The following is a 26,781-nucleotide window of genomic DNA, read 5'->3' on the forward strand; positions in this document are numbered from 1 at the left end:
TTGAATTATATTTGAGAAGTGCTAAGAGATTGATGACTGTGGCCTTAGTCTTCCATAGGGAGTGCTAGGAGATTGATGACCGTCGGCTGTGTCCTATGTGAGGAGTGCTAGTAGATTGATCGCCTTTCACTTAGTCATATTTGAGTTTGATGACCGTTGCCCGTGTCTTAGATGAGGCGTCCAAGGAGAATGATGACCTTGGTCTGCGTTTAAATGAGCACTAGGAGATTGTTGATCGTGGCCTGAGTCATACATGAGGAGTGCTAGGAAACTGTTGACCGTGGTTTGGTCTTACATGCGGAGTGCTCGGAGATTGATGACTGTGGCCTGAGTCTTACAAGAGGAATGTTAAGAGATTGATGACCGTGTCCTGAGTCATCCTTGAGGATTTCTAGGAGAATGATTATAGTGGACTGAGTTTTCCTTGAGGGGTGCTAGGAGATTGATTACCGTGGCCTGAGTGTTACAAGAGGCGTGAAGAGAGTGATGACCGTGGCGTGAGTATTCCTTGAGGAGTGCTGGGAGAATGATGACGGTGGCCTGGTCGTATATGAGGAGTGCTAGGAGTCTGATGACCACGGACTGAGTCTTACATGAGGAGTGCTAGGAGTTTGATGACCGTGTCCTGAGTCTTCCTTGTGGAGTGCTAGGAGATTGATGATCGTGGCCTGAGTCTTCCTTGAAGAGTGCTTGGAGATTGATAACCGCGGCCTGAGTCTTACAAGAGGAATGCTAGGAGGTTGATGCCCTTGACCTAAGCCTTACGTGAGGAGGGCTAGGAGATTGATGACCGTGGTGTGAGTCTTACTTGAGGAGTGCTACGAGATTGATGATCGTGGCCTTAGTCTTTTTTGAGCGGTTAGGAGATTGATGACCGTGTCCTGAGTCTTACTGGTGGAGTGCTAGGAGACCGTGGCCTGAGTGTTCCTTAAGGAGTGCTAGACGATTGATGGCCATGACCTGAGTCATACATGACGAGTTCTACGAGATTGATGACCGTGGCCTTAGTCTTCCTTGAGGAGTGGTATTGAATTGATGATCATGACCTAAGTCTTCCTTGAGGAATGCTAGGATACTGATTACCTTGGCCTGTCTTACATGAGGAGTGCTAGGATGTTGATGACCGTGTACTGAGTCTGCCTTGTGGAGTACTAAGACGATGATGACCATTGGCTGAGCCTTCCTTGAGGGATGCTAGGATATTGATGACCATGGCTTCTCTTACATAAGGAGTGCTAGGAGATTGACGATGACGGCCTGAGTCTTACATGAGTGCTAGGAGATTGATGAAGCGGTCTGAGTCTTACATGAGTGCTAGGAGATTGATGACCGTGGCCTGAGTCTTACATGAGGAGTGCTAGTAGATTGATTACCGTTCACTGAGTCATATTTGAGGAGTGGTAGGAGTTTGATGACCGTTGCCTGTGTCTTACATGAGGAGTGTCAGGAGGAGGATGACTTTGGCCTGCATCTTACATGAGGAGTTCTAGGAGATTGATGGCCGTGGGCTGAGTCCTGCTTGAGGAGTGCTAGGATATTGATAACCGTGGCTTGGTCTTACATGCGGTGTGCTAGGAGATTGATGACCGTGGCCCAAGTCGTACATGAGGAATGCTAAGAGATTGATGACCGTGGCGTGAGTCTTCCTTAAGGATTTCTGGGAGAATGATGATGGTGGGCTGATTATCCCTTGAGGAATAATAGGAGGTTGACTACCGTGGCCTCAGTGTTAGACGAGGAGTGCTAAGAGATTGATGACCGTAGTGTGATTATTCCTTGAGGAGTGCTAGGAGTTTGATGACCTTGGCCTGAGTCTTACGTGAAGAGTGATAGGAGATTCACGCCCTTGACCTAAGTCTTAGATGAGGAGTGCTTGGAGATTGATGACCGTGGTGTGATTCTTACTTGAGAAGTGCTAGGAGATTGATAACCGTGCCTGAGTCTTGTTTAGCAGTGGTAGGAGATTGATTACCGTGGCCTTGTCTTCCTTAAGTAGTCATAGGGGATTGATTACCTTTGCCTGTGTCTTACATGAGGAATGCTAAGAGATTGATGACCCCGGCCTGAGTCTTCCTTGAGGAGTGGTAGTAGACTAATGACCGTGGCCTAAGTCGTACATGAAGATTGCTGAGAAACTGATGACCATGAGCTGAGTCATGCATGATGAGTGCTGAAAGATTGATGATCGTGGCCTTAGTCTTCCTTGAGGAGTGGTTTTAAATTGATGATCGTGACCTGAGTCTTCCTTGAGGAGAGCTAAGAGATTGATGACCTTTGCCTGTCTTATATGAGGAGTGCTAGAAGACTGATGACCATGGCATGAATCTTACAATGATGAATGTTGAGACTGATGACCTTGGCCCGAGTTTTACATGAGGATTGCTAGGATGTCGATGACTGTAGCCTGGGTCTTACATGAAAAGGGCTAGGAGATTGATGACAGTGGCGTGAGTCTTCCTTGAGGAGTGCTAGGGGATTGCTTACCGTGGCCTGAGTCTTACATGATGAGCGCTAAGAGACTGATGACCGTGGTGTGAGTTTTACCTGAGGAGTGCTAGGACATTGATGACCGTGGCCTGAGTCTTACATGATTAGTGATCGGAGACTGATGCCCTTGACCTAAGTCTTACGTGAGCAACGCTTGGGAGATTGATGACCGTGGTGTGTATCTTACTTGAGGCGTGCTTGGAGATTGATGATCGTGGACTGAGTCTTTTGAGTAGTAGTAGTTGATTGATGACATTGGCCTGATTCTTCTTAGAGGAATGCTAGGAGATTGATTACCTTGGCTTGAGTCTTACATATGAAGTGCTAAGAGATTGATGACCGTAGCTTGAGTGTTCTTTGAGTGGTAGTAGAATGATGACCGTGGCCTAAGTCTTGAATGATGAGTGCTAAGAGATTTATGGACATTGCCTGAATCATACATGACGAGTGCTAGGAGATTATGACCGTGTCCTTAGTCTTCCTTGAGGAGTGGTATTAAATTGATGATCGTGTCCTGAGTCTTCCTTGAGGAGTGCTAGGAGATTGATGGCCTTAGCCTCTTACATGAGGAGTGCCTAAGATTGATGGCCCTGGACTGAGTTTGCATTGTGGAGTGCTAAGAAACTGATGACCATGGCCTGCGTTTTCCTTGAGGGATACTAGAAGATTGATGACCATGGCTTGTCTTACATGAGGAATGCTAGGAGATAGACGACGACGGCCTGAGTCTTGCATGAGGAGTGCTAGGAGATTGATGAACGTGGTCTGAGTATTATATGAAGAGTGCTAGGAGATTGATGACCGTGGCATGAGTCATATTTGAGGAGTGGTAGGAGTTTGATGACCGTTGCCTGTGTCTTACATGAGAAGTGCCAGGAGAATGATGACCTTGGCCTGCGTTTTATATGTGGAGTGTTAGGAGATTGATGACCGTGGCTTGGTCTTACATGCGGAGTGCTAGAAGATTGATGATCGTGGCCTGAGTCTTACATGAGGAATGCTAAAAGGTTGATGACCGTGGCGTGAGTCTTCCTTAAGGATTTCTGGGAGAATGATGATGGTGGACTGATTCTTCCTTGTAGAGTGCTAGGAGATTGATTACCGTTGCCTGCGTGTTAGACGAGGAGTGCTAAGAGATTGATGACCGTGGCGAGATTATTCCTTGAAGAGTGATTGGAGAATGATGACGGTGGCCTGGTCGTACATGAAGAGTGCTAGGAGATTGATGACCTTGGCCTGAGTCTTACATGAAGAGTGTTAGGAGATTGATGCCCTTGACCTAAGTCTTACATGAGGAGTGCTAGCAGATTGATGACCGTGGTGTGAGTCTTACTTGAGAAGTGCTAGGAGATTGATGACCGTGACCTGAGTCTTCCTAGAGGAGTGCTAGGGGATTGATTACCTTTGCCTGAGTCTTACATGAGGAATGCTGAGGGAATGATGACCGTAGCCTGAGTCTTCCTTGAGGAATGGTAGTAGATTGATGACCGTGGCCTAGGTCTTACATGAGGAGTGCTGAGAGACTGATGACCATGGCCTGAGTCATACATAATGACTGCTAGGAGATTGATGACCGTGGCCTTAGTCTTCCATGAGGATTGCTAAGAGATTGATGATCGTGACCTGATTCTTCCTTGAGGAGTGGTATTTAATTGATGATCGTGACTCGAGTCTTCATTGAGGAGTGCTAGGAGTGCTACGAGATTGATGGCCATGACGTGAATCTTACATGAGGAGTGCTAGGAGGTTGATGACCGTTGCCTAAGTCTTTCATTAGGAGTGCTGGGAGATTGATGACCGTGGCCTGAGTCTTCCTTGAGGAGTGCTATGAGTTAGTTGATCGTGACCTCAGTCGCCTTTGAGTAGCGCGAGGAAATTGATGACCGTGGTCTGAGCCTTCCTTTATGTGTTCTATTAGTTTGATGATCGTAAATTTAGTCTTCCTTGAGGAGTGCTAGGAAATTGATGACCGTGGCCTGAGTCTTCCTTTAGGTGTGCTAGGAAATTGATGATCGTGGCCTGAGTCTTCTTTGGTGAATGTTAGTAGATTGATGACCGTAACCTGAGTCTTACATGAGACTGATTACCGCGGTCTGAGTCTTCTTCCTTGACGAGCGCTGGGAGAATGGTGAAGGTGGCCTGAGTCTTCCTTGAGGAGTGCTAGCATATTGATGACTGTAGCCTGAGTCTTGCATGGGAAGCGCTAACAGATTGATGACCGTGGTGTGAGTCTTTTTGAGGAGTATATGAGCAGGACTAGGTGACTAATGACCTTGGCCTGAGTCTTACATGAGGAGTGCTAGGAGATTGATAACCTTTGCTTGAGTCTATCATTAGAAGTGCTGGGAGATTGATGACCGTGGCCTGAGTCTTCCTTGAGGAATGCTATGAGTTTGATCGTGAACTTAGTCTTCCTTAAGGAGTGCTAGGAAATTGATGACCGTGGCCTGAGTCTTCCTTTAGGTGTGCTAGGAAATTGATGATCGCGGCATTAGTCTTCTTTAGTGAGTGGTAGTAGATTGATGACCGTGACCTGAATCTTACATGAGATTGATTACCGCGGTCTGAGTCTTCTTCCTTGACTAGTGCTGGGGGAAAGGTGAAGGTGGCCTGAGTCTTCCTTGACTAGTGCTAGGAGATTGATGACCGTGGCCTGTGTTTTACATGGGAAATGCTAAGAGATTGATGACCGTGACGTGAGTCTTTCTTGAGGAGTACATGAGCAGTACCAGGAGACTGATGACCTTGGCCTGAGTCTTACATGAGGAGTGCTAGGAGATTGATGAATGTGTTGTGAGTCTTACTTGAGGAGTGCGAGATTGATGATAGTGGCCTGAGACTTTCATGACTAGTGCTATGAGACTGGTGACCGTGGCCTTAGTGGTACATGAGGAGCGTTAGGAGACTGATGATCGTGACCTAAGTCTTGCATGAAGAGTGCTAGGAGATTGATGACTGTTGTGTGAGTCTTACACGAGGAGTGCTAAGCGATTTTTTACCTTGGCCTGAATCTTACATGCGGAGTGCTATTAGATTGATGACCACGGCCTGAGTCTTACCTGAGGATTGCTAGGAGATTGATAGCCATGGCCTGAGTATTGCCTGAGGAGTGCTAGGCGATTGATGAGATTGGCCTGAATCATATTTGAGGAGTGCTGAGAGATTGATGACCATGGCCTGAGTCTTACATAAGGAGTGCTAGGAGACTGATGACCGTTTCCTTAGTGTTAATGAGGAGTGCTAAGATATTGATGACCGTCGCCTGTGTCTAATATGAGGAGTGCTAGTAGATTGATCACTGTTCACTAAGTCATATTTGATGAGTGGTAGGAGTTTGATGACCGCTGCCTGTGTTTTACATGAGGTGTCTTAGGAGAATGATGACCTTGGCCTGCGGTTTAGGTAAGGAGTGCTAGGAGATTGATGACCGTGGCTTGGTCTTACATTCGGAGTGCTCGGAAATTGACGACTGTGGCCTGAGTCTTACATGAGGTATGCTAAGAGATTGATAACTGTGGCGTGAGTCTTCCTTGAGAATATTTGGGAAAATGATGATGGTGGACTGAGTTCTTGAGGAATGCTAGGAGATTGATTACCGTGGCCTGAGTGTTACAAGAGAAGTGCTAAGAGAGTGATGACCATGGCGTGAGTGTTCCTTAAGGAGTGCTGGGAGAATGATGACGGTGGCCTGGTCGTACATGAGGAGTGCTAGGAGTCTGATAACTTTGGCCTGAGTTTTACATAAGGAGTGCTAGGAGATTGATGACCGTGTCCTGAGTCTTCTTTGAGGAATACTAGGAGATTGATGATCGTGGCCTGAGTCTTCCTTGAGGAGTGCTAGGAGATTGATAACCCTGGCCTGAGTCATATATGAGGAGGGCTAGGAGATTGATGCCCTTGACCTATCTCTTACGTGGGGAGGGTTAGGAGACTGATGACCGTGGTGTGACTCTTACTTGAGGAGTGCTAGGAGATTGATGATCGTGGCCTTAGACTTTTTTGAGCAGCGGTAAGAGATTGATGACCGTGGCCTGAGTCTTCCTAGAGGAGTGCCAGGAGATTAGCATGAGTCTCACATGAGAAGTGTTAGCAGATTGATGACCATGGCCTGAGTGTTCCTTGAGGTGTGGTAGTAGATTGATGACCGTGGCCTAAGTCTTATGTGAGGAGTGCCAAAAGGTTGATGACCATGGCCTGAGTCATACATGACGAGTGCCAGGAGATTGATGACCGTAGCCTTAGTCTTCCTTAAGGAGTGGCATTGAATTTATGATCGTAACTTGAGCCATCCTTGAGGAGTGCTAGGATATTGATTACCTTGGCCTGTCTTACATGAGGAGTGTTAGGAGATTGATGACCGTGGACTGAGTCTGCCTTGTGGAATGCTAAGAAGTTGATGACCATGGTCTGAGTCTTCCTTGAGAAATGCTAGGAGATTGATGACCATAGCTTGTCTTACATGAGGAGTGCTAGGAGATTGACAACCACGGCTTGAGTCTTACATGAGGAGTGCTAGGAGATTGATGAATGTGGTCTGAGTCTTACATGAAGAGTGCTAGGAGATTGATGACGGGGGCATGAGTCTTACATGAGTCCTTGGAGATTGATGACCGTGGCCTGAGTCTTGCATGAGTAGTGCTAATAGATCGATCACCGTTCACTGAGTTATATTTTAGGAGTGGTAGGAGTTTGATGACCGTTGCCTCTCTTACATGAGGAGTGCCTGTAGAATGATGACCTTGGCCTGCGTCTTACATGAGGAGTACTAGGAGATGGATGACCGTGGTCTGATTCCTACATGAGGAATGCTAGGAGACTGATGACCGTGGCTTGGTCTTACATGCGGATTGCTAGGAGATTGATGACCGTGGTCTTAGTCTTACATGAGGAATGCTAAGAGATTGATGACCGTGATGTGAGTGTCCCTTGAGCATTTCTGACCATGGCTTGCTCTTACATGCAGAGTGCAAGGAGATTGATGACCATGATGTGAGTCTTACATGAGGAATGCTAAGAGATTGATGACCGTGGCGTGAGTCTTCCTTGAGGATTTCTGGGAGAATTATGACAGAGGTCTGGTCGTACATGGGGAGTGGTAGGAGTCTGATAGCCTTGGCCTGAGTCTTACATGAAGAGTGCTAGGAAATTGATGCCCTTGACCTAAGTCTTATGCGAGGAGTGCTAGGAGATTGATGGCCATGGTGTGAGTCTTACTTGAAAAGTGCTAAGAGATTGATGACCATGGCTTGAGTCTTGCTTGAGCAGTGGTAGGAGATTGATGACCGTGGCCTGAGTCTTCCGCGAGGTGTGTTAGGAGATTGATGATCGTATCCTGAGTCTTCCTTGAGGAGTGCTAGGAGATTGTTTACCGTGCCCTGACTCTTACATGATGAGTGCTAACAGACTGATGACCGTGGCATGAATTTTACCTGCGGAGTGCTAGGACATTGATGACCGTGGCCTGAGTCTTACATGATGAGTGCCAGGAGATTAATGTCCTTGAACTAAGTCTTACATGAGGAGTGCTATGATGACCGTGGTGTGAGTCTTACTTTAGGAGAGCTAGGACACTGATAATCGTGGCCTTCGTCTTTTTTGAGCTGTGGTAATAGATTGATGACCGTAGCCTGAGTCTTCCTAGAGGAGTGCTAGGAGACTGATTACCTTGGCCTGAGTCTTACATGAGAAGTGCTAAGAGGTTGATGACCGTGGCCTGAGTGCTCCTTGAGGATTTCTAGGAGAATGATGATGGTGGACTGAGTCTTCCTTGAGGAGTGCTTGGTAATTGATTACCGTACCATGAGTGTTAGAGAAGAAGTGCTAAGAGATTGATGACCATGGCATGATTATTCCTTGAGTAGTGCTGGGAGAATGATGACTGAGGTCTGGTCGTACACGGGAAGTGCAAGTAGTCTGATGACCTTAGCCTTAGTCTTACGTGAAGAGTGCTAGGAGATTGATGCCCTTGACTTAAGTCTTACATGAGGAGTGCTGGGAGATTGATGACTGTTGCCTGAGTCTTACATGAGGAGTGCTAGGAAAATGATGACCTTGGCCTGAGTCTTACATAAGGAGTCCTAAGAGATTGATGACCGTGGCCTGAGTCTTCCTTGAGGAGTCCTAAGAGATTGATGACCATGGCCTGAGTCTTCCTTGATTAGTGAAAGGAGACTGATTGACTTAGCCTTTGTCTTACATGAGGAGTGCTAAGAGATTGATGACCGTGGCCTGAATCTTTCTCGATGAGTGGTAGTAAATTGATGACCGTAGCCTTTCTCATATAAGGAGGGCGAGGAGATTGATGACCATGGAGTGAACCTTACGTGAGATGTGTTAGGAGATTGATGACCATGGCGTGAGCCTCACTTGAAGAGTGCTGGGAGATTGATGACCGTGGCCTTCGTCTTACATGAGGATTGCTAGGATGCTTTTGACTGTGTTATGAGTCTTACATGACAAATGCTAGGAGATTAATGACCGTAGCCTGAGTCTTACATGAGGAGTGCTAGGAGATTGATGACATTGGCATGAATCTACCTTGAGTAGTGCTAGGAGATTGATGATCGTGGCATGATTCTTCATCGAGGAGTGGTATTGAATTGATGATCCTGGCCTGAGGTATCCTTGAGGAGTGCTAGAAGATTGATGACCTTGGCCTGTCTTACATGAGGAGTGCTAGGAGATTGATGACCATGGCGTGAGTCTTACATGAGGAGTGCTAGGAGATTCTTGGATATGGAATATAAAACGTTTTGTTGTCCTTCTTTTTTGTGCATGTATGAGAAGTATTGGTGGTGTGAGATGATGGGATGAAACAGATGATTGAGTAAGTCAAGGCTGTGTAATGGTTATTCACTTGTTTTTATAGATATATTACTTGAGTCAGGAGAGAAAAGGAGTTACTGCAGTTTGATACTTGATTATGAAAGTTGCTACAATTACTGTGGGCAGCTACGCAGTGTAGTTAAATAGACCAGAGGAAGAGCTGGATAGAATGATGGGCCACTTCGATGATTTACATAGATTGACACGACTGAAAATAGGTGTAAATTAAAGTACAACTCTAGGTTTTGGAAGAGATGGGAGATCAGTTTGTATGGGGAAGAAGTTGATGTGGATGCGTGTAGATATTCTGAAATACAGTTTAGGAGGGCTAGTAGTGAGAAAGCTGAAGGTGAGAATAGAGTCATGCAAGAGAGAGAGAAACTGGAGGTGCACTGAAAACTCTGGGAGTGGAGAAAAGAGAAAAAGTAAGGAAAATTAAAGATGTCCATGTTTCACTTTAACACAATGGACGTAGGTTGAGGATGGGTACGAGTGTTTTCAAAATCTATGTGTACATGTTCCAACCCCATGAAAATTGGAAGTGGGTCTCATAAGGATAGATGGTTAGCCTTCCTTTGTAGATTCTTAAGTGTTTCTTTGCTCTTTGTATAATCTGCAGACCAGAAGTGAACAGTGTATTTAAGATGTGGCCTTAGTGACTCGCTGAAATCCCAGAATTGTTTCTGGCAGTTAGTGGTTGAAGTTCTTAGCTGTAAATCCTTATATTCGATTTATGATTTGCGTCTTTACATTGTTCAATATACTTGAGATTACTGATAGAGGATTAATGAACTGGACCTTTGCACAAGGTGCGAGAGCTGTTTGAAAATGCAAGTGGACCATTATGCTCCAGGCCAATCAGCTACAGCTGTAGCGTCACTTGATTTAGTATATCTACTGATGATCCAAACAGCAGCTTCACTATGCATCATACAGCATAACACATGCAAGATTTAAGATGCCTACTGATGCCTTATCGTATGAACTAAACTGTGCAAGGAACAAAAGAGCAAACAAAATTCTTGGGTTCATAGTAGAGCCTTCGAATCTAAATCCAGGGAAATCATTCATCCTTACTCCGTACAATTCATTGCCTCGTCCCAATTTTGAATATTGTGTTCAATTTTGGAATTTTGGTCACCTTACCCCCCTAAAAAAAAAAAGAAAATGGACAGAATGGAGGGAGTAAAGCATCGAGGTACGAGGATGATTCCTTGGGCTGAGAAACAACTCTGTCGATAGACGACTTAACGACCTGAATATATTCAGCTTAGAAAGAACGGGTTAAGAGATGATCTGATACAAGTATTTAAAAGTATCAAAGGCTTTTATAATGGGATTTAACACGCTAGTTAAGATTTGATTCGTCTGACTTCACCCGTAGTAATGACTATAAACTCGTAGGCAAACGTTTCACCTCGAATGAGAAGTACTTTTTTTTTTTTCAGCAGGATTGTTATGTGGAATGATTAACTTAAAAGAATTTCGCTTCAAGTACAAGACTTACGGTATTTGCGTCTCCTTTGTCATACTGACAGTTTGTAGGCCATACCCCTTAAATCATCTGTATACTTTGCAACTTTTACTGCATTAATCTGTGAATTTGTGTTGATATTTTCCACTACAACACACAGAGACAAAAGGGCCCAGTGTTCTGTTGCTGTTTGAATTCTTTTGCATTCCTTTCTATGGGTTTAACCATATCTAAGCCACAGTTAGATCATACAGTTGACATCATATCCTTCCTTGTGTTGCAGAAACGAGGCACCAAGGTTCGAGGATGAGGAATACATTTATCACGATGTCTTTGCTGACTCTTGTTCTTGTGACTTTACAGCTTCAACTCTCAGGTTAGTTCATGTCCCCATTACTAACTCATACCTTCAGTACAACGGTCATAATCTTCTGAAATTCATTCTCAATTTTCTCCTTTCACATACTTTTCTAAATTCAGTCACCAACTTCTGTAGTTTCTCACTCGAATCAGCTACCAATGTCGTCTCATCAGCGAACAACTAATTCACTTCCCAAGCCTTCTCATCCCCAACAAACTACATACTCGCCCTTCTCTCCAAAACTCTTGCATCTACATCGCCAACCAACCCATCCATAAACAAACTGAGCAACCATGATTACATCACATACCCCTGCCGCACACCGACCTTCATCCACCATGATTACATCACATACCCGTGCAACACACCGACCTTCATCAACCATGATTACATCACATACCCCTGCCGCACACCGACCTTCATTAGGAATCATTGACTCTCCTCTCTTCCCACTCATTCACACTCCTTACGCTTTTGAAAAAACTTCTCACTGCTTCAGGCAGCTTACCTACTACACCATACATTCTTGAGACTTTCCACAAATCATCTCTATTTATCCTATCATATACTTTCTCCAGATCCATAAATGCTACATACAAAACCATCTGTTTTTCTAAGCATTTCTCACACACTTCTTCCCAGTCTGATGCTCTGTACATACCTTCAACCTCTCAATCAATACCCTCCCAAATAACTTACCAGGTATACTCAACAAATTTATGCCTCTGTAGGTTGAACACTTACTTTTATCCCCTTTGCCTTTATATTAAGAGGCACTTTACCATGATCCAGACATAAATTGAATATCCTTATCGATCAGCCAACAACACAATCACCCCCTTTCAAAACAAAATTCAACTGCTGTACCATCCACTCCTACCGCCTTGCCGCATTTCATCTTCCGCAGTGCTTTCACCACCTCTTTCCTTTTCACCATCCACTCTCCATGACTGTCACTTTGCATACCACCCCAACCAAAACACCTTATATGAGCCACTCTATTATCAGGCACTTTATCTTCTCACTTTTTCACTACGTGTTATCACTTCCCCTTTTGCGCCCTTCATCAATGTTCCCATATGTTCTTTGGTCCTTCGCACATTATTTACTTCCTTCCAGAATATCTTTTATTCCCCCCAAAGTTTAATTATATTTTCTCACCCCAACTCTCATTTGCCCTATCTCACAACCCCTGCACCTTCCCCTTGACCTCCTGCCGCTCTTTCTAATACATCTCCCAATCATTTGCACTCTTTCCTTGTAAATACCTGCCCACCTTTCTCATGCCATATGCATTTCTTGAACATGCCTTTACTGCTTCTCTAAATACCTTCCATTCCTCATCCACTCCCCTCATTTCATTTATTCTCATCTTATGCTATTCTGCACTCAGTCTCTCCTTGTATTTCTCCACACAAGTCTCCTTTCCAAGCTCACTTACTCTCACCACTCTCCTTTCCTCGACATTGTTTCTTCTTTTTTGAAAACCTCTACAAATCTTCACCCGCGCCTCCACAAGATAGTGATCAGACATCCTACCAGCTGCCCCTCCTAGCACATTTACATCTAAGTATTCTCTTTTACACGCCTATCAATTAATACGTGATCTGATGATGCCTTTTGACCATCTCTCCTACTCACATACGTATACTTGGTATCCCCAATCACCAGTCTTTTCTCAGCACACAACTCCACAAGCTCTTCACCATTTCCATTCACAACACTGAATATTTTATACGAACCAATATATCCTCTCAATTGCCACATTAACTACCTTTGCATTTGAATCGCCCATCACTGATACCCGGTCTCGTGCACTAAAATAACTGTCATATTCACTCAGCTGCTTCCAAAACACTTGCCTCTCATGATCTTTCTTCACATGACCAGGTGCATAAGCACTTATAATCACCTATCTCTCGCCACCCACTTTCAATTTTATCCTCATCGATCTAGAATTTACTTGCTTGCACTCTATCACATACTCCCACAACTCCTGCTTCATTGGTGGTGCAACTTGTTCCTTAGCTTTTATCCTCTCACCGACCACAGACTTTACTCCTAAGACATTTCCAAACCATTCTTCCCCTTTACCCTTGAGTTTCCTTTCACTCAAAGCCAGAACATTCAGGTTTCTTTCCTCAAACATATTACCTACCTCTCCTCTCTCATCTTGGTTACAACCACACACATTCAGAAACATTAGTCTAGCCTTCGGGGAGGATCAGCACTCCTCGTCTGACTCCTTCTGTTTCCTCTTTTAGAAATTGAAATAAAGGAAGGGGAGGGTTTCCAGCCTTCTGCTCCCGCCCCCTTTAGTCGCCTTAATACCATTAATGCCTTTAGAGTATCTTTACTCTTAACATGTTTCTTACTCAGCAGTTTTGGAGGGCCAAGGTCCAGGTGGAAGTTGGGGATCGAGTGTGGGGTCGGTAAGCGCAGTGTTGGAAGCAGCGCCGCAGCCTTATTGCTGCCTGATCCTCCTCACAGATGGTGCCATGTCAACAGAAACCGCCATCAAGGTACTCTATACCCCATCCTGACGTAGCGTCTAGATGCACCCAATGTTGGTCGTGTTCTTTTACCGTTAGGTAACAATAATCATTACTTAGTAGTGTCAGGAGTCTTTGACGATATGGGTTCGAATCCTAAGCATGGTAGTAGGCCTTCCGCCAACGCAAGCGTTTGTCCACCCCTCGGGCCTGGTCGACTTACAGAACCATGGCTTATGTTAGTGTGTGTGTGTGTGTGTGTGTGTGTGTGTGTGTGTGTTTATCTACATACAAAAGAACAGATATAGGTACATATATACGAGGCTAAGAGACGGGTCAACACACAAATGATAATCACAAATGATAATCACACACACACACACACACACACACTATCCTGTCTTCCGACAATACACTGGCCCCTGACGTCTTTCGGATAGTCAGAGACTTGAAGCTTTTTGTTTTCACTATATATAATGGTTTAAACTGGAAGAGCCATGTCAGCAGTATCATCAAATCTTCCTCATACCGTCTGTACCTTCTCCGGTGACTGAGATTACTAGGCGTCTGGCCATTTGAGCTGAGGAAATCTATACCATATTCAGTCTCCCTAAGCTCACCTACGCCTCCCCAGCCTGGCCACCCTCACTAACAGCTACACAGAGCAATGGATGTAGTTCACAAAAGATCGTGCAGAATAATCTTTGGCCCTTCCTTCACAACCTGTCAGTAAACCCACAGTTATTAATCTTAATCGGCTGTTGGGTTTTCTGTAGATGTCGGTGACGAAAGATCCTGTTGTGGCACTACCCATTACATCAGTGAAAGGGATCTCACCATTATCATTCATTTCTCCTCTAAATCTTAAGCCTGAAGTTCCTTGGAATCGGTTAAGGAGGTTTTTCCAGTGAGTTCAAATTATCTACTCAGACATAAATGTTTGTATATGTGCAGTAAATCTGGAGTGACATATTCTCAGGTTGCAGTTCTGTAGTTGTAACATAGGATATAAATACCTGTACAAAGAGAACCCCCAGCGGGAACCATAAGGCTACTCCATCCACCTGCAAGTAAAGCTTGCCTTGCGGACATATGAATTGTGCTTCCATGGTGCAGGCACGTAACATTTCTTTTAATATATTTTTGGGTATCTTCAGGGGAGGTAAGACTTGGTGTTAGTATATATAGTCCTCGATGATGTCTATTATTGTTTTCTCTCTACTGGTACATTTGTAAAGAGAGACTCCACATCCAGGGAAGCTGTGATGCCCTGTGGTTCTTTATTTTTCAGGATGACAATAAATTCTTCAGTCGATCATAGTTGTAGAGATGTATGGTGAGATCAGTTGGTTTAGCTTCTTGGCTAACTTATAGCTCAGGGACGGGATCTGGTAGATGATCGGCCTTAAGAGGGTTTCCCGACTTGTAGGTTTTGACGTTTCCGTAGAAACAATCCTGTTCGAAGTTACTCTTTAGAAGATCGAACTCGATGTCGTCCCTTATAACGTTCGTAACCGAAATTAATTGAGTTAAGGCGCTTTTTGAGTCCATCTGCTGGGTTTCGTTGGATCTGTTCAAGTTCTGTAGGATGTTGCAGTATACTCTCACATTTCTCTTAAGTAATCATTATGGTCAAGGATGGGGCGTGAGTGTTTGACTTGTCTGCACGTCTGAGAACGATCCTCTCCTCATTACTTAATTGTTTCGCCGGTTTTCGTAGACGTGGTGTGAGTAGTCCTTTTGAAAGGGTAATGCCCACATTTGGTATATTCTTCTCCTGTAACTGTTCCCTGCAAGTCGGGGTTCACTATGATTTTCCCGCCTCTTTGCAGTTTACACAAGTCATCATAGAAGATTGAAGTTCCTTCCTTCTTGTTAACCTCTTTATGTTTTGAGGCTAAGTGACCATTGATTCCAAAAGTTTAGGAACTCTATCTTGCCCTCATACAAGTGTTCCCTTGAGAGATTAGTTAAACTGTCTGTAGGTTGAGGAGTGGCAAGTTAGCTACAATGTAGCCTCGATAGTTTCTTCATGATGCGAGTTTCTGTGGCCCGACTAGCATGCGTGTATCAGTGCTATTGTGAAGGGCGTCCTCAATACGGAGTCTTAAATCATGGTCAGTTTCAACGTCATTATATTTCGCAGTAGTTTCCTCCAATTCTTCTTTCAGTCTTCTTCTATCTGCTTTTCTTTCATACGAATTTGTACCTCTATCAACATCCTCCGGAAGTTATGAGTAAACCGTCATTGCAATGTATTGCTCGGTCTTGTAGTCGTAAATCTAGTGTAAGCTGGGCGCAAGTCTACCTTGATGCCCATACTATTGAATACGACAGCATATTTATAGTTATCAATCTTCTTTTTCATGTTCTCTCATTTTCTCAGTATTATTCTACCATTAGCTGGTTGCTAAAACACCAGTTGTCCAAAATTGTCCATTTTACTTCAATCAAGCTTTCGCCTTCACAGAGGCATCATCAGGAATCTAGAAAATAGAAAAAAAAAAAGCTGCGTCACAAAACTTGGATATGAAGAGTAAAACGCACTCCATAGGTATATAAGTAACAAAGTCTGAAAAACCCAGAGTACGTAGAACATGCAAAGGGAGGGAAAACACTATAAGCGGTACAAATTAACAACCTAAATACAAGATATGGATTCAGAAATACAGAAAAACCTACAGTAGAGGAGACAGAGAACAATCTTATACGAGGTAGGAGTATAGAAAGTCCATCATTAAATACGTATACTAAGTTGGGCTGAGTGAGACCTTATGTTCTGGTGTGGCGTTGAGGTCAGATCGTGTTCGTCTGATTCTCTCTGACCCTCGTAACCCAGGACCGGGTGGGTCAGTGACACGTTCCTCCTGTCCTGAAATGGCGGACTCGGTAGCTTGTTGCAGGGAGGTGATGTGTTTCCCTTCTTCCAAAACTTGGGCTTACGTCCTGTTGTGTGAAAGAAGAAAGTTGAGAGTAAATGTGAATAAGAGCAAGGTTATTAGGTTCAGCAGGGTTGAGGAACAAGTTAGTTGGGATGTAAGTTTGAATGGAGAAAAATTGGGAGAAATGGAGTGTTTTAGATATCTGGGAGTGGACTTGGCAACGAAGGTAACCATGGATGTGGAAGCGAGTTATGTGGTAGGGGAGTGGGCTAAGGTTCTAGGAGCGAAGAAAAATGTGTGGAAGGAGAGAACGTTATCTCGGAGAACAAAAATGGTTATGTTTGAAGGAATAGTGTTTCCATCATTGATATGTGGTTACAAGGAATGGGCAATAGGGTTGCTCAGAGGAGGGTGGTTGTGTTGGGAATGAAATGTATGAAAACGATGTGTGGTCCGAAGTGGTCTGATCGAATAAGTAATGGAAGTGCAAGAGAGCTTTGTAAGAATAAAGAGATTGTGTTTGAGGAAGAGCAGAAGAGGGTGTGTTGAAATGGTTTGGACATACGGAGAGAATGAGTGAGGAAAGGTTGACAAAGAGGATGCATGTGTCAGAGGTGGAGGGAACAAGAAGAACCGAAAGACCAAACTGGAGATGGAAGGATAGAATAAGAAAAATTTCGAGCGATCAGGGCCTGAACATGCAGGAGGGTGAAAGGCGTGCTCGGAATAGAGTGAATTGGAATGATGTGGTATACTGGAATCAACGTTCCGTAAATGGACTGAACCATGGCATGTGACACATCCGGGGTATATCATGGAAAGGTGTTTGGGGCCTGAATGTGCATAGAAAGTTGTGGTTACAGTGTATTACATATAACAGCTCGTGTATGGATGTGAGCGGATGTGGCCTTTCTCCCTTTGTTTCTTAGCGCTACCTTGCTGACGCAGGGGGAAGCGATCGGGTGTGGGGGAACAGAAGAATATACTATATGGTATTTTTTTCGGCGTCGGGATTGGATGAAGGTGAGCAAATATGTATATAAATGTATATGTATGTGCATGCTGATATGTATGTGTTTGTATATATACTCACGTAGGCGTAGGAGGAGATTTTGTGTCCGTGTCTTTGGTAAAGCAAAGGTGAAACACTATAATACAGACCCCTGATGGGTTTTCTGCTTACCTTCAGGAGGTGAGGGCGCTGCGGACCCCATGTGGAGAGGCGATATTCCAAGTGTCAACGGCCGCTAATGTGTCCTGGGCCTCACTAGCCAAGGCGATTGTTCACGCCCGCCAGGTAGGTTATGCTGGGCAGTGACCCAGATCTTCATTACGTAGATGGTTCGTCCACGCTCACCAGGTAGGTCGTACTTGTCAGTGACCGTACTCAATAAGGCGGTCGTCTACGCTCACCAGCTACGTTCTGAGCAGGGAGCTAGGCTTCAGTGACCCAGGGAGTCGTCCACGACCACCTGTAGGTCATACTGGTTAGTGACCCGAGCCACACTCATTAAGAAGGTCGTCCACGCCCATTAAGTAGGCCAAATTAGGCGATGACCCAAATACTTATACTTATTTCCTAAACGTAAATCTGGGACCACAGACTAATGGCTTATTCGCACTAAAAACAGAGGATATTTTTACAGTTGACTGCCAGGAGATGAGTAAGTTTCTAAAAAGGCAATATGAATCTGTATTCACTGATCCAAAAAAACACGTTAGAGTTAAATGATCCAACAGACTTCTTCCTAAAAAATGACCTCCTTAGTCTACAAATAGCAGATATCATCACACAGGATATCGAGAGAGCCAGTCAGAGCAAAATGCCCGTGTACTCATCCCAAAGGCCCACACTCAGATCACTTAGTCTTCATAAAAATTACGTAAAACACCTTCAACATTAGATAAACTCTAGGAAAAGTCTAGTTTCTGGCATCATTCCTGATTCTGTAACTTACTCGCATCGCCCTACTCCACAAAGGTGGAAGCAGAGCAGTCCCAAAAGCATTAACATTGTACATTATCTAAATCTTTGAAATTGAGTCTTAAGAGGTAAACTAACTGAATATATGAGTGAACAATTTACTTAACCCAGGCAACATGGTTTCAGGACAAGCCTAAACATGTTTACCAAATGGCGTCCTAGTTTCGTCTCTTCGATGTATATCAACTGACTGTTATATTTCTCTCTTGTGTCTCCCCTGATGATGTGATTATTACACGAAAGTGCACTTGGGAACTATATATATATATATATATATATATATATATATATATATATATATATATATATGAAAGTAGTTTTACGGCAGGGGGTGTGTGATGTCTCCATGGTTGTTTAATTTGTTTATGGATGGGGTTGTTAGGGAGGTGAATGCAAGAGTTTTGGAAAGAGGGGCAAGTATGCAGTCGGTTGTGGATGAGAGAGCTTGGGAAGTGAGTCAGTTGTTGTTCGCTGATGATACAGCGCTGGTGGCTGATTCATGTAAGAAACTGCAGAAGCTGGCGACTGAGTTTGGTAAAGTGTGTGAAAGAAGAAAATTGAGAGTAAATGTGAACAACAGCAAGGTTATTAGGTACAGTAGGGTTGAGGGTCAAGTCAATTGGGAGGTAAGTTTGAATGGAGAAAAACTGGAGGAAGTGAAGTGTTTTAGATATCTGGGAGTGGATTTGGCAGCGGATGGAACCATGGAAGCGGAAGTGAATCATAGGGTCGGGGAGGGGGCGAAAATTCTGGGAGCTTTGAAGAGTGAGTGGAAGTCTAGAACATTATCTCGGAAAGCAAAAATGGGTATGTTTGAAGGAATAGTGGTTCCAACAATGTTGTATGGTTGCGAGGCGTGGGCTATGGATAAGAGTTGTGCGTAGGAGGGTGGATGTGCTGGAAATGAGATGTTTGAGGACAATATGTTGTGTGAGGTGGTTTAATCGAGTAAGTAATAATAGGGTAAGAGAGATGTGTGGTAATAAAAAGAGTGTGGTTGAGAGAGCAGAAGATGGTGTTTTGAAATGGTTTGGTTACATGGAGAGAATGAGTGGGGAAAGATTGACCAAGAGGATATATGTGTCAGAGGTGTAGGGAACGAGAAGTGGGAGACCAAATTGGAGGTGGAAAGATGGAGTGAAAAAGATTTTGAGTGATGGGTGGCCTGAACATGCAGGAGGGTGAAAGGCGTGCAAGGAATAGAGTGAATTGGAACGATGTGGTATACCGGGGTCGACGTGCTGTCAATGGATTGAACCAGGGCATGTGAAGCGTCTGGTGTAAACCATGGAAAGTTGTGTGGGGCCTGGATATGGAAAGGGAGCTGTAGTTTCGGTGCATTATTACATGACAGCTAGAGAATGAGTGTGAACGAATGGGGCCTTTGTTGTCTTTTCTAGCGCTACCTCGCACACATGAGGGGGAGGGGGGGTTGTTATTTCATGTGTGGCGGGCAGGCGATGGGAATGAATAAGGGCAGACAGTATGAATTATGTACGTATGTATATATGTATATGTCTGTGTGTGTATATATATGTATACGTTGAGATGTATAAGTATGTATATTTGCGTGTGTGGACGTGTATGTATATACATGTGTATGTGGGTGGGTTGGGCCATTCTTTCGCCTGTTTCCTTGCGCTACCTCGCTAACGCGGGAGACAGCGACAAAGCAAAATAAATAAAATGAAATATATATATGTATATATGTATATATATATATATATATATATATATATATATATATATATATATATATATATATATATATATATATATATATATATCACAACACAAAGTTGTAAACCAGTGCCTCCGCCAGTGTCTCATTCTTATATCAGACATTGACACATAGAAGACCCATAATTACATGTCATCCTTTGCATATAATAATAAGTATGAAAATCACATCAGTAGAGGATGCTGGGAAGCTACAGAGAAACATAAACGAAGTCTTTCACTGGGCAACCAAGATAACGTTATCTTCAATAGGATGAGTTTCAACTCCTCCTGTATGGGGAGAACGAAGAAACCGTAGACAATACGAAATATCGGCTAGACACAGATGCCATCAGAACGTAGATGATTAATGTGAAAGGCCTCGAAGTAAAGACAACTACACAACGGGTCTCGTGCAGAGGGATGGTGGGCTGGATCCTGCGGACTTTCAATGCAATTATAGGAAAAGTCCGAATTCCTTCATAAATTGTAAAATGATGCGTACAAACATCACCTTACAAGGCAGTCGAAATTCCAGAATTAGAGCTCTCTCACAGCCTCTATCATTGTGGTAAAGGAACTACATTACCGGTAATGGCTCAGATCTCTTAGGCTATATCCACCCTGGAGCGCAGAGGGATAGTCATATCATCATTCCTACCTGGAAAATCAATAGTTGTTATGGCTCCCATCTAACACTGGGAAATAACATTCTACCAGCACGACAGGCATGGGAGAGTGTAAGATACTACCTCAAAAATCCAAAAGTGCGTTGTGCACAAAAGGAAAGAACACTATAGATATTCTGGGGCAAATATCAGAAACACCATGAGATGCACAGCAAAGAAGTCCAGTGCCCTAAACAGGTACCTACCAGACCTTGTTGCTGAGGCATGGAGTCATGAAACACGAAAGTTCATGCGAGTTAAGAAGGGGTCTTGAAGCTGAGAAGGATGGGTCGTGCTGGTGAGGCAGATCAAGAAACTGAGGAGCCATACGGGTAATGCAGAGAATCATGAAACTGAGGACAGGATGTGCTGGTAAGGCAAGGAGTCATGGAACTGAGACTGAAGGTAGGGAGTCATGACCCTGAGGAGAGGTGGCGCTGGATAGGCAGTCGCAAAACAGAGGAGGGGTCGTAATGGTGAGGCAGGAAGTTATGAAACTGAAAAGAAGCAGTCGCGCTAGTGAAACAGATTCATGAAACTGAGGAGTTTGTGCTAGTAAGACATGGAGTCAAGACAGTGAGGAGTGTTCGTGATGGTGAGGCAGGGAGTCACCAAATTGAGAAGGAGGGGATCTTGCTTTTGAGGAAGGATATCATGAAACTGATAAGAAGGGGTCATACTGGTGAGACGGGGTCATAACACTGAGAAGAGGCCGTGCTGGAGAGATAGAGAGTCATGAAAATGAAAAGGAGTCTTCCTGGTGAGACATTAAGCCATGTAAATGAGAAGGGGTCGCGCTGGTAAGGGAATGAATGACCAAAGTTAGAAGGAAGGATCGTGCTGGTGAAGCAAGGGGGTCAACTAAGAAGGGGGAGGAGTGCTGGTGAGGGAGAGTGCTTTGGTGAAGAAAGAAGAGGTGGAGAAAGCCTTGCAAAAGATGAAACCTGGCAAGGCGCCAGGGTTTGGATGGTATTGTAGTTGATTTATTAAGAAAGGGGGGTGAGTATGTTGTCAAGAAACTGTGAAGGACAGGTCGTGCTGGTGAAGCACGGAACATGAAACTCTGATGTAAGGGCTGTTTTGGTGAGGAAGGAAATCGTGAAACTTAGAAGTCATGCTAGTAAAGCATGGAGTCATATAACTGAGAAGTCGTGCTTCAAAGCAGGAAGGGTTGTGTTAGAGGCAGGGAGCCATGAACCTGAAAAGGAAGGGTCGCACTGGTGAGGCAGGGAGATATGAAACTGAGAGTCATGCTAGTGAGGAAGGGAGTCATATGTCACAGTCCAAACCACCTTCAGCAACGGTGGGTCTCGACCCTTTAACACATTCACCAAGGCTTATCTCCTGAAATAAGTGTTTCCAGTGTTACACTAGGCTATGTAGACGCCGATGCCTCTAGTTAAAAGTCGAGAGTGACGTCTACAAACACCGAACCCAACTTTGTATTCATCACATTTCGACTACTGAGAAGGCCAGGATCACTAATACACTTGAAATAATCATCAAAACAATATATTACAACATAATACAGATTAGATCTGAACACAAGATGGACGCTATAGCAGATTAGACACCGAAGCATTTAGTCTCATTTAATCTGCAATTTACATCTGCTGATAAACACTACTCTCTTTCCTTCTATAGATAACACCTATACCCTTATCCTTCGATATGACAATTGATCAAGGACAGATAACAATTAGGGTGAATACAACTATATGTATAGAGAGAGAAACCGGTGAGCACAGTCATATCCTAGCCAGTAACGAGCAGAAAGTCGCTAGCGAATTTGCTTTTCGGCAAATTAGATCCAGCTCCCAAAATCATTGTATTAACATAACAAATATTTCTTTTATAAAGAAAAGTAATAACTATGATATTTACAGTACTTTGATGATAATGTATAAAGCAGAAATAATGTCAATGACATAAGAAAAGAATAGAAGATTTGTAACATGCTTCGAATGTATAAGAGAAAACCTAATGGTATATCAAGGGATACTATACAAAACAAAACCATCGCTTTTGAGGTTTATAAAATACATAAGAGATACAGAACACATAGATATGAGATGTTGGGTTATGCTAGTGAGGTAGGGAGTCATGAAACTGAGTAGAGGTCGTGCTGGTGAGGCCCCCGGGGAACCATGAAACTGAAAAGTAAATGTCTTGCTAATGAAGGAAGGAGTCATGAAACTGAGAAGAAGGGGCCACGCCAGTGATACAGATTCATGAATCTGAAAAGGAGAGATCATGAGATCGAGGAAGCTCTGTGCTGCTGATGCATTGAATCATGAAAATGAGGTAGAGAGGTGGTGTTGGTGAGGTAGTGGATCATGAATATGAGGAGGGGTTACTCTAGTGAGGCTGGGAGCCTTCAAACTGAAGAGTGCTCTGGTTTGTGTGACATGGACATGCAACGTACGAGGAAGGGCCACAGTGGTGAGGTTGGGAGTTATGAAACTTAGGAGGAGTCATGCTAGTCTCGCATGCAGTCATAGGACTGAGGCAGGCCATGCTAGTCTGGGAAAGAGTCGTGAACCTGAGGAGTCTTGTTGGATAGGCAGGGAGACATGAAACTGAGTAGAAACGGTCGTACTGGTGAGGCAGTGAGTCGTACTAGTGAGGCAGGGAGTCATGAGACTGAGAACAGGTTGTGCTGGTGAGGTATGGTGTCATGAACCTGAGAAGGAGGGGTCGTGCTGGTGAGGTAAGATGTCAGGGAGCTGAGACAGAAAGGTCGTGTTGATCAGGAATGGAATATTGAGTTTAAGGAGAGGTCGTGCTGGTGAGGTATGGTATTATGAAACTGAGAAGAAAGGGGTCATACTAGTGAAGCAGGGAGTCATGAAACTGAGAAGGAAGAGGTTATGCTTGTGAGGAAGAGAGTCATAAGACTGAGAAGTTGAGGTCGTGCTGGTGAGGTTGGAAGTAACGAAACTGTCATGAAAATTAGGAAGGGGCCGGCCAAGTAGTCCAGGGTGTCATGGAACTGAGAGGGACGGGTTGTACTGGTGAGAAAGGAAGGCAGGAAAAATGAGGAAGGGGGGGGGGGGGGGTCATGCTGGTGTGATAAAAGGAATCATTAAACTGAAAAGGAGTTGTCTTGTTGGAGTTGCACAGAGTCATGAAAGTGAGAATTAGCGGTCGGTCGTGTCGGTGAAGCAGGCAATAAAGAGGAAGGATCGTACTGGCAATGCAAGAAGTCATAGAACTGAGGAAGGGGAATAATAGTACGAGTCATGGAACTTCGAAGGAAAGGTCTTGCTATAGAGGCAAGGTTTCATGAAGTTAAGAAGTCGTGCCAGTGAAGTTTGAGGTCAAAACTGAAGAGGACGGGGTCGTGCTGGTGAGGTGAAGAGTCATGAAAGCGAAATGAGAGGGAGAGGTCGTGCTTTTGAGGTAGGGAACCATAATACAGCAATGGAAGAGTCATGCTGGTTCGCGCTGTTGAGCCTGGTAGTCAAGCAATTGGGAAGGAGGGGGTTGCGCTGGTGATGCAAAGGCTCTTGAATTTGAGATGAAGGGGACATACAAATGGAGCAGGACCCCATGAAACTGAGAAAAAAAAAGATTTGTGTTGGTGAGGCAGAGGGTCATGAAGCTGGAGGGGTCGTGCTGGTGAGGCAGGGAGTCATGAAACTTTTGGAGGGTTGCATTGGTGAAACAGGGACATGAAGCTGAGTAGGAAGAGATCTGCTGATAAGACAGGGTCATGAAACTGGACAGGAGGGGGTCCTGATGGTGAGGAAGAAATTCATGAAACCGAGAAGAAGGTGTCTTGCTGATTAGACATCGAGTCACGAAGCTGATACGGGTGGGTCGTGGTGGTGAAGCACGGTGTTATGAAACTGAAAAGGAGTGGTCTTTCCAGAGAGGAAGGGGACCATGGAACGGAGGAGCGATCGGACTGGTGAAGCATGAAGTCATGAAACTATAAAGGACGGGTCGAGTCAGTTAAACAGGGAGTCATGAAAGTATGAAGGAGAGTTGATGCTCATGAGCAGGGAATCATGGAACTCAGAAGGAAGAGTCGTGTTGGAGAGGCAGGTAATCTTTAGAATGAGAAGTAGGGTTCGTGCTAATGAAGTGAGAAAGTCATGACTGGGAGTTTAAGGGTTAGGTGTAGAATCTCTGAATGTGAGGTCGGGAGATCTTGCCTGTGACGGGTAAAGGTTTACCTCTCAAAACAGTAGACGAACACTGGGAGTGTCAGTATAAATAAAGGCAAAACATCCAAAAATGATGAAGTACAACATATCTCTTTGCTGCGTTCTTGCAACATTGAGAAAAAGATTATGTTCTGCGATGCAATCTCGTTCATCTCATATTTGATATTTTAGATATCAAATCCTGGTAAGATACAAAGATTTTGCAATGATCAACATATCTCTTCTATATTACATAAACATGATGCTACGAACTTACCTGAGGCGAATATATGAAAAATTACTATATATCAGAGAAGTTTTCTGCTTGATGTAATCGTTTGTGGTCGCCTGAGTAGAATAAGGAATGTTGTCGATCATTTAGGTAATATTTCAAGAAATTTCATGCTTGGGAATCTTCCACTGGATCAAAATGTTGTACAGCAAATTCTCATACATTTCTTTCACTGCCACGAAATTATATGATACAAACTGTATTTCTCCATGCCTGATGTACGTGGATGGAGCAGCTAAGGGGGCGGTCGAGGTACGTGACCATGCTGGTGGTAAGTGATGACCTCAACTTCCTGGCCGCCTTCGCCGAGCTGTCAGTGCGGGGTCGCCTTCTGGTGTGGGACACAAGGCTCCTGCTCCTCTCTCACCTGCCACTCTGGCAGGTCCAGCATCTCTTACGCACACACTGGACCTACACCATGATGAGGGCCGTCTTCATCCTTCCCAGCAATACCTCAGATGTACAAAAGTAATATCTCTATCTTGTTTTATTGTAGACTAGTAATAAAGACATGCCATTCCTGCCCGGCTTCTTTACTCCCTTTCCTCTTTGAAGGGTATTGCTACGCTGGCCAGGATGCCTCGTGCTGTGCTGAACGCACAGCAAAGGTTATCTTGGCTGGGAGTGAGTCTACATCCCTTTTAACAAGTCACTCTCCCCCTCATTCATGTTTTGGTCATTCCTGATCTGATGTCTGTCGCCTTAAGAATAAAGCAAATCAGGTCACGAAACTCTTCACTTCCCCTAAGACTCACTCTGCTTTTATTTGTGCTTTGACTTATTGCAAAGGAGTTTCTCGTAACGTTAATCACACCTTTGTATAATGAGACTGGGCTGACTTGACTTCTACTAAGACATCTTTCCGATCCTTAAAAAATGAACAACTGTAACTGAACCACTCTTCTTCCTCTTCTGACCCCATCACTCCAACTGATAAAGCCGCTCTCTTTGGTACATTGTATTCCTTAGCTTCAACTTTGAATGGTTGTGGTTCTATTCCTTTGCCGCCCCCCATCTCCCACTGAGCCTATGTCATCCTGTATATCTTACTCGCGTAGGGTCTTGTAAGATTTCTTCCAGTTCCAGGTGCACAAGACGTATGGTGAACACGACATACCTCCACATATTCGAAAGGAGTTTGCCATTAAGCTTGTTCTGATGCTTGCTCACTTAATCTGCCTGTGTCCAAAAACACAGACTTACTTACCGTCGTAGAATCATACTTTGGTGCATCCCATCCCTAAGAAAGGGATCGTTTTAATCCCACCGACTATCGTCCTATTTTTCTCGCCTCTGCTTCAACAGTCTTTGAAGCCTTCCTTTGACTCTCACTATCTTAAACACTTAGAATCCCATTCCTTTGTTTCTGAACCCATTCCTTTGTTTCTGAACCCCATTCATTTGTTTATGATCAATCTAAAAGGGCTTTACAGGGCTAGGTCTACT

General features: G+C 44.2%; 1 protein-coding gene across 1 annotated transcript in view; it reads left to right on the forward strand.

Moving 5' to 3' along the window:
• LOC139762050 (uncharacterized) overlaps window positions 1-25,856 on the forward strand; it is a 385,663-nt gene extending 359,807 nt beyond the window's left edge. The window contains exons 2-5 of the mRNA XM_071686817.1: window positions 11,070-11,162; window positions 13,530-13,669; window positions 17,711-17,818; window positions 25,571-25,856. Coding sequence (XP_071542918.1) covers window positions 11,093-11,162; window positions 13,530-13,669; window positions 17,711-17,818; window positions 25,571-25,807 — 555 coding nt within the window. The 5' untranslated portion in view covers window positions 11,070-11,092 and the 3' untranslated portion in view covers window positions 25,808-25,856. The remainder of the gene's footprint in view (window positions 1-11,069; window positions 11,163-13,529; window positions 13,670-17,710; window positions 17,819-25,570) is intronic.
• Window positions 25,857-26,781: the final 925 nt, after the last annotated feature.

The sequence above is a fragment of the Panulirus ornatus genome, chromosome 42 (assembly GCF_036320965.1).
Source record: "Panulirus ornatus isolate Po-2019 chromosome 42, ASM3632096v1, whole genome shotgun sequence".
In the NCBI taxonomy this organism is placed as follows: domain Eukaryota; kingdom Metazoa; phylum Arthropoda; class Malacostraca; order Decapoda; family Palinuridae; genus Panulirus; species Panulirus ornatus.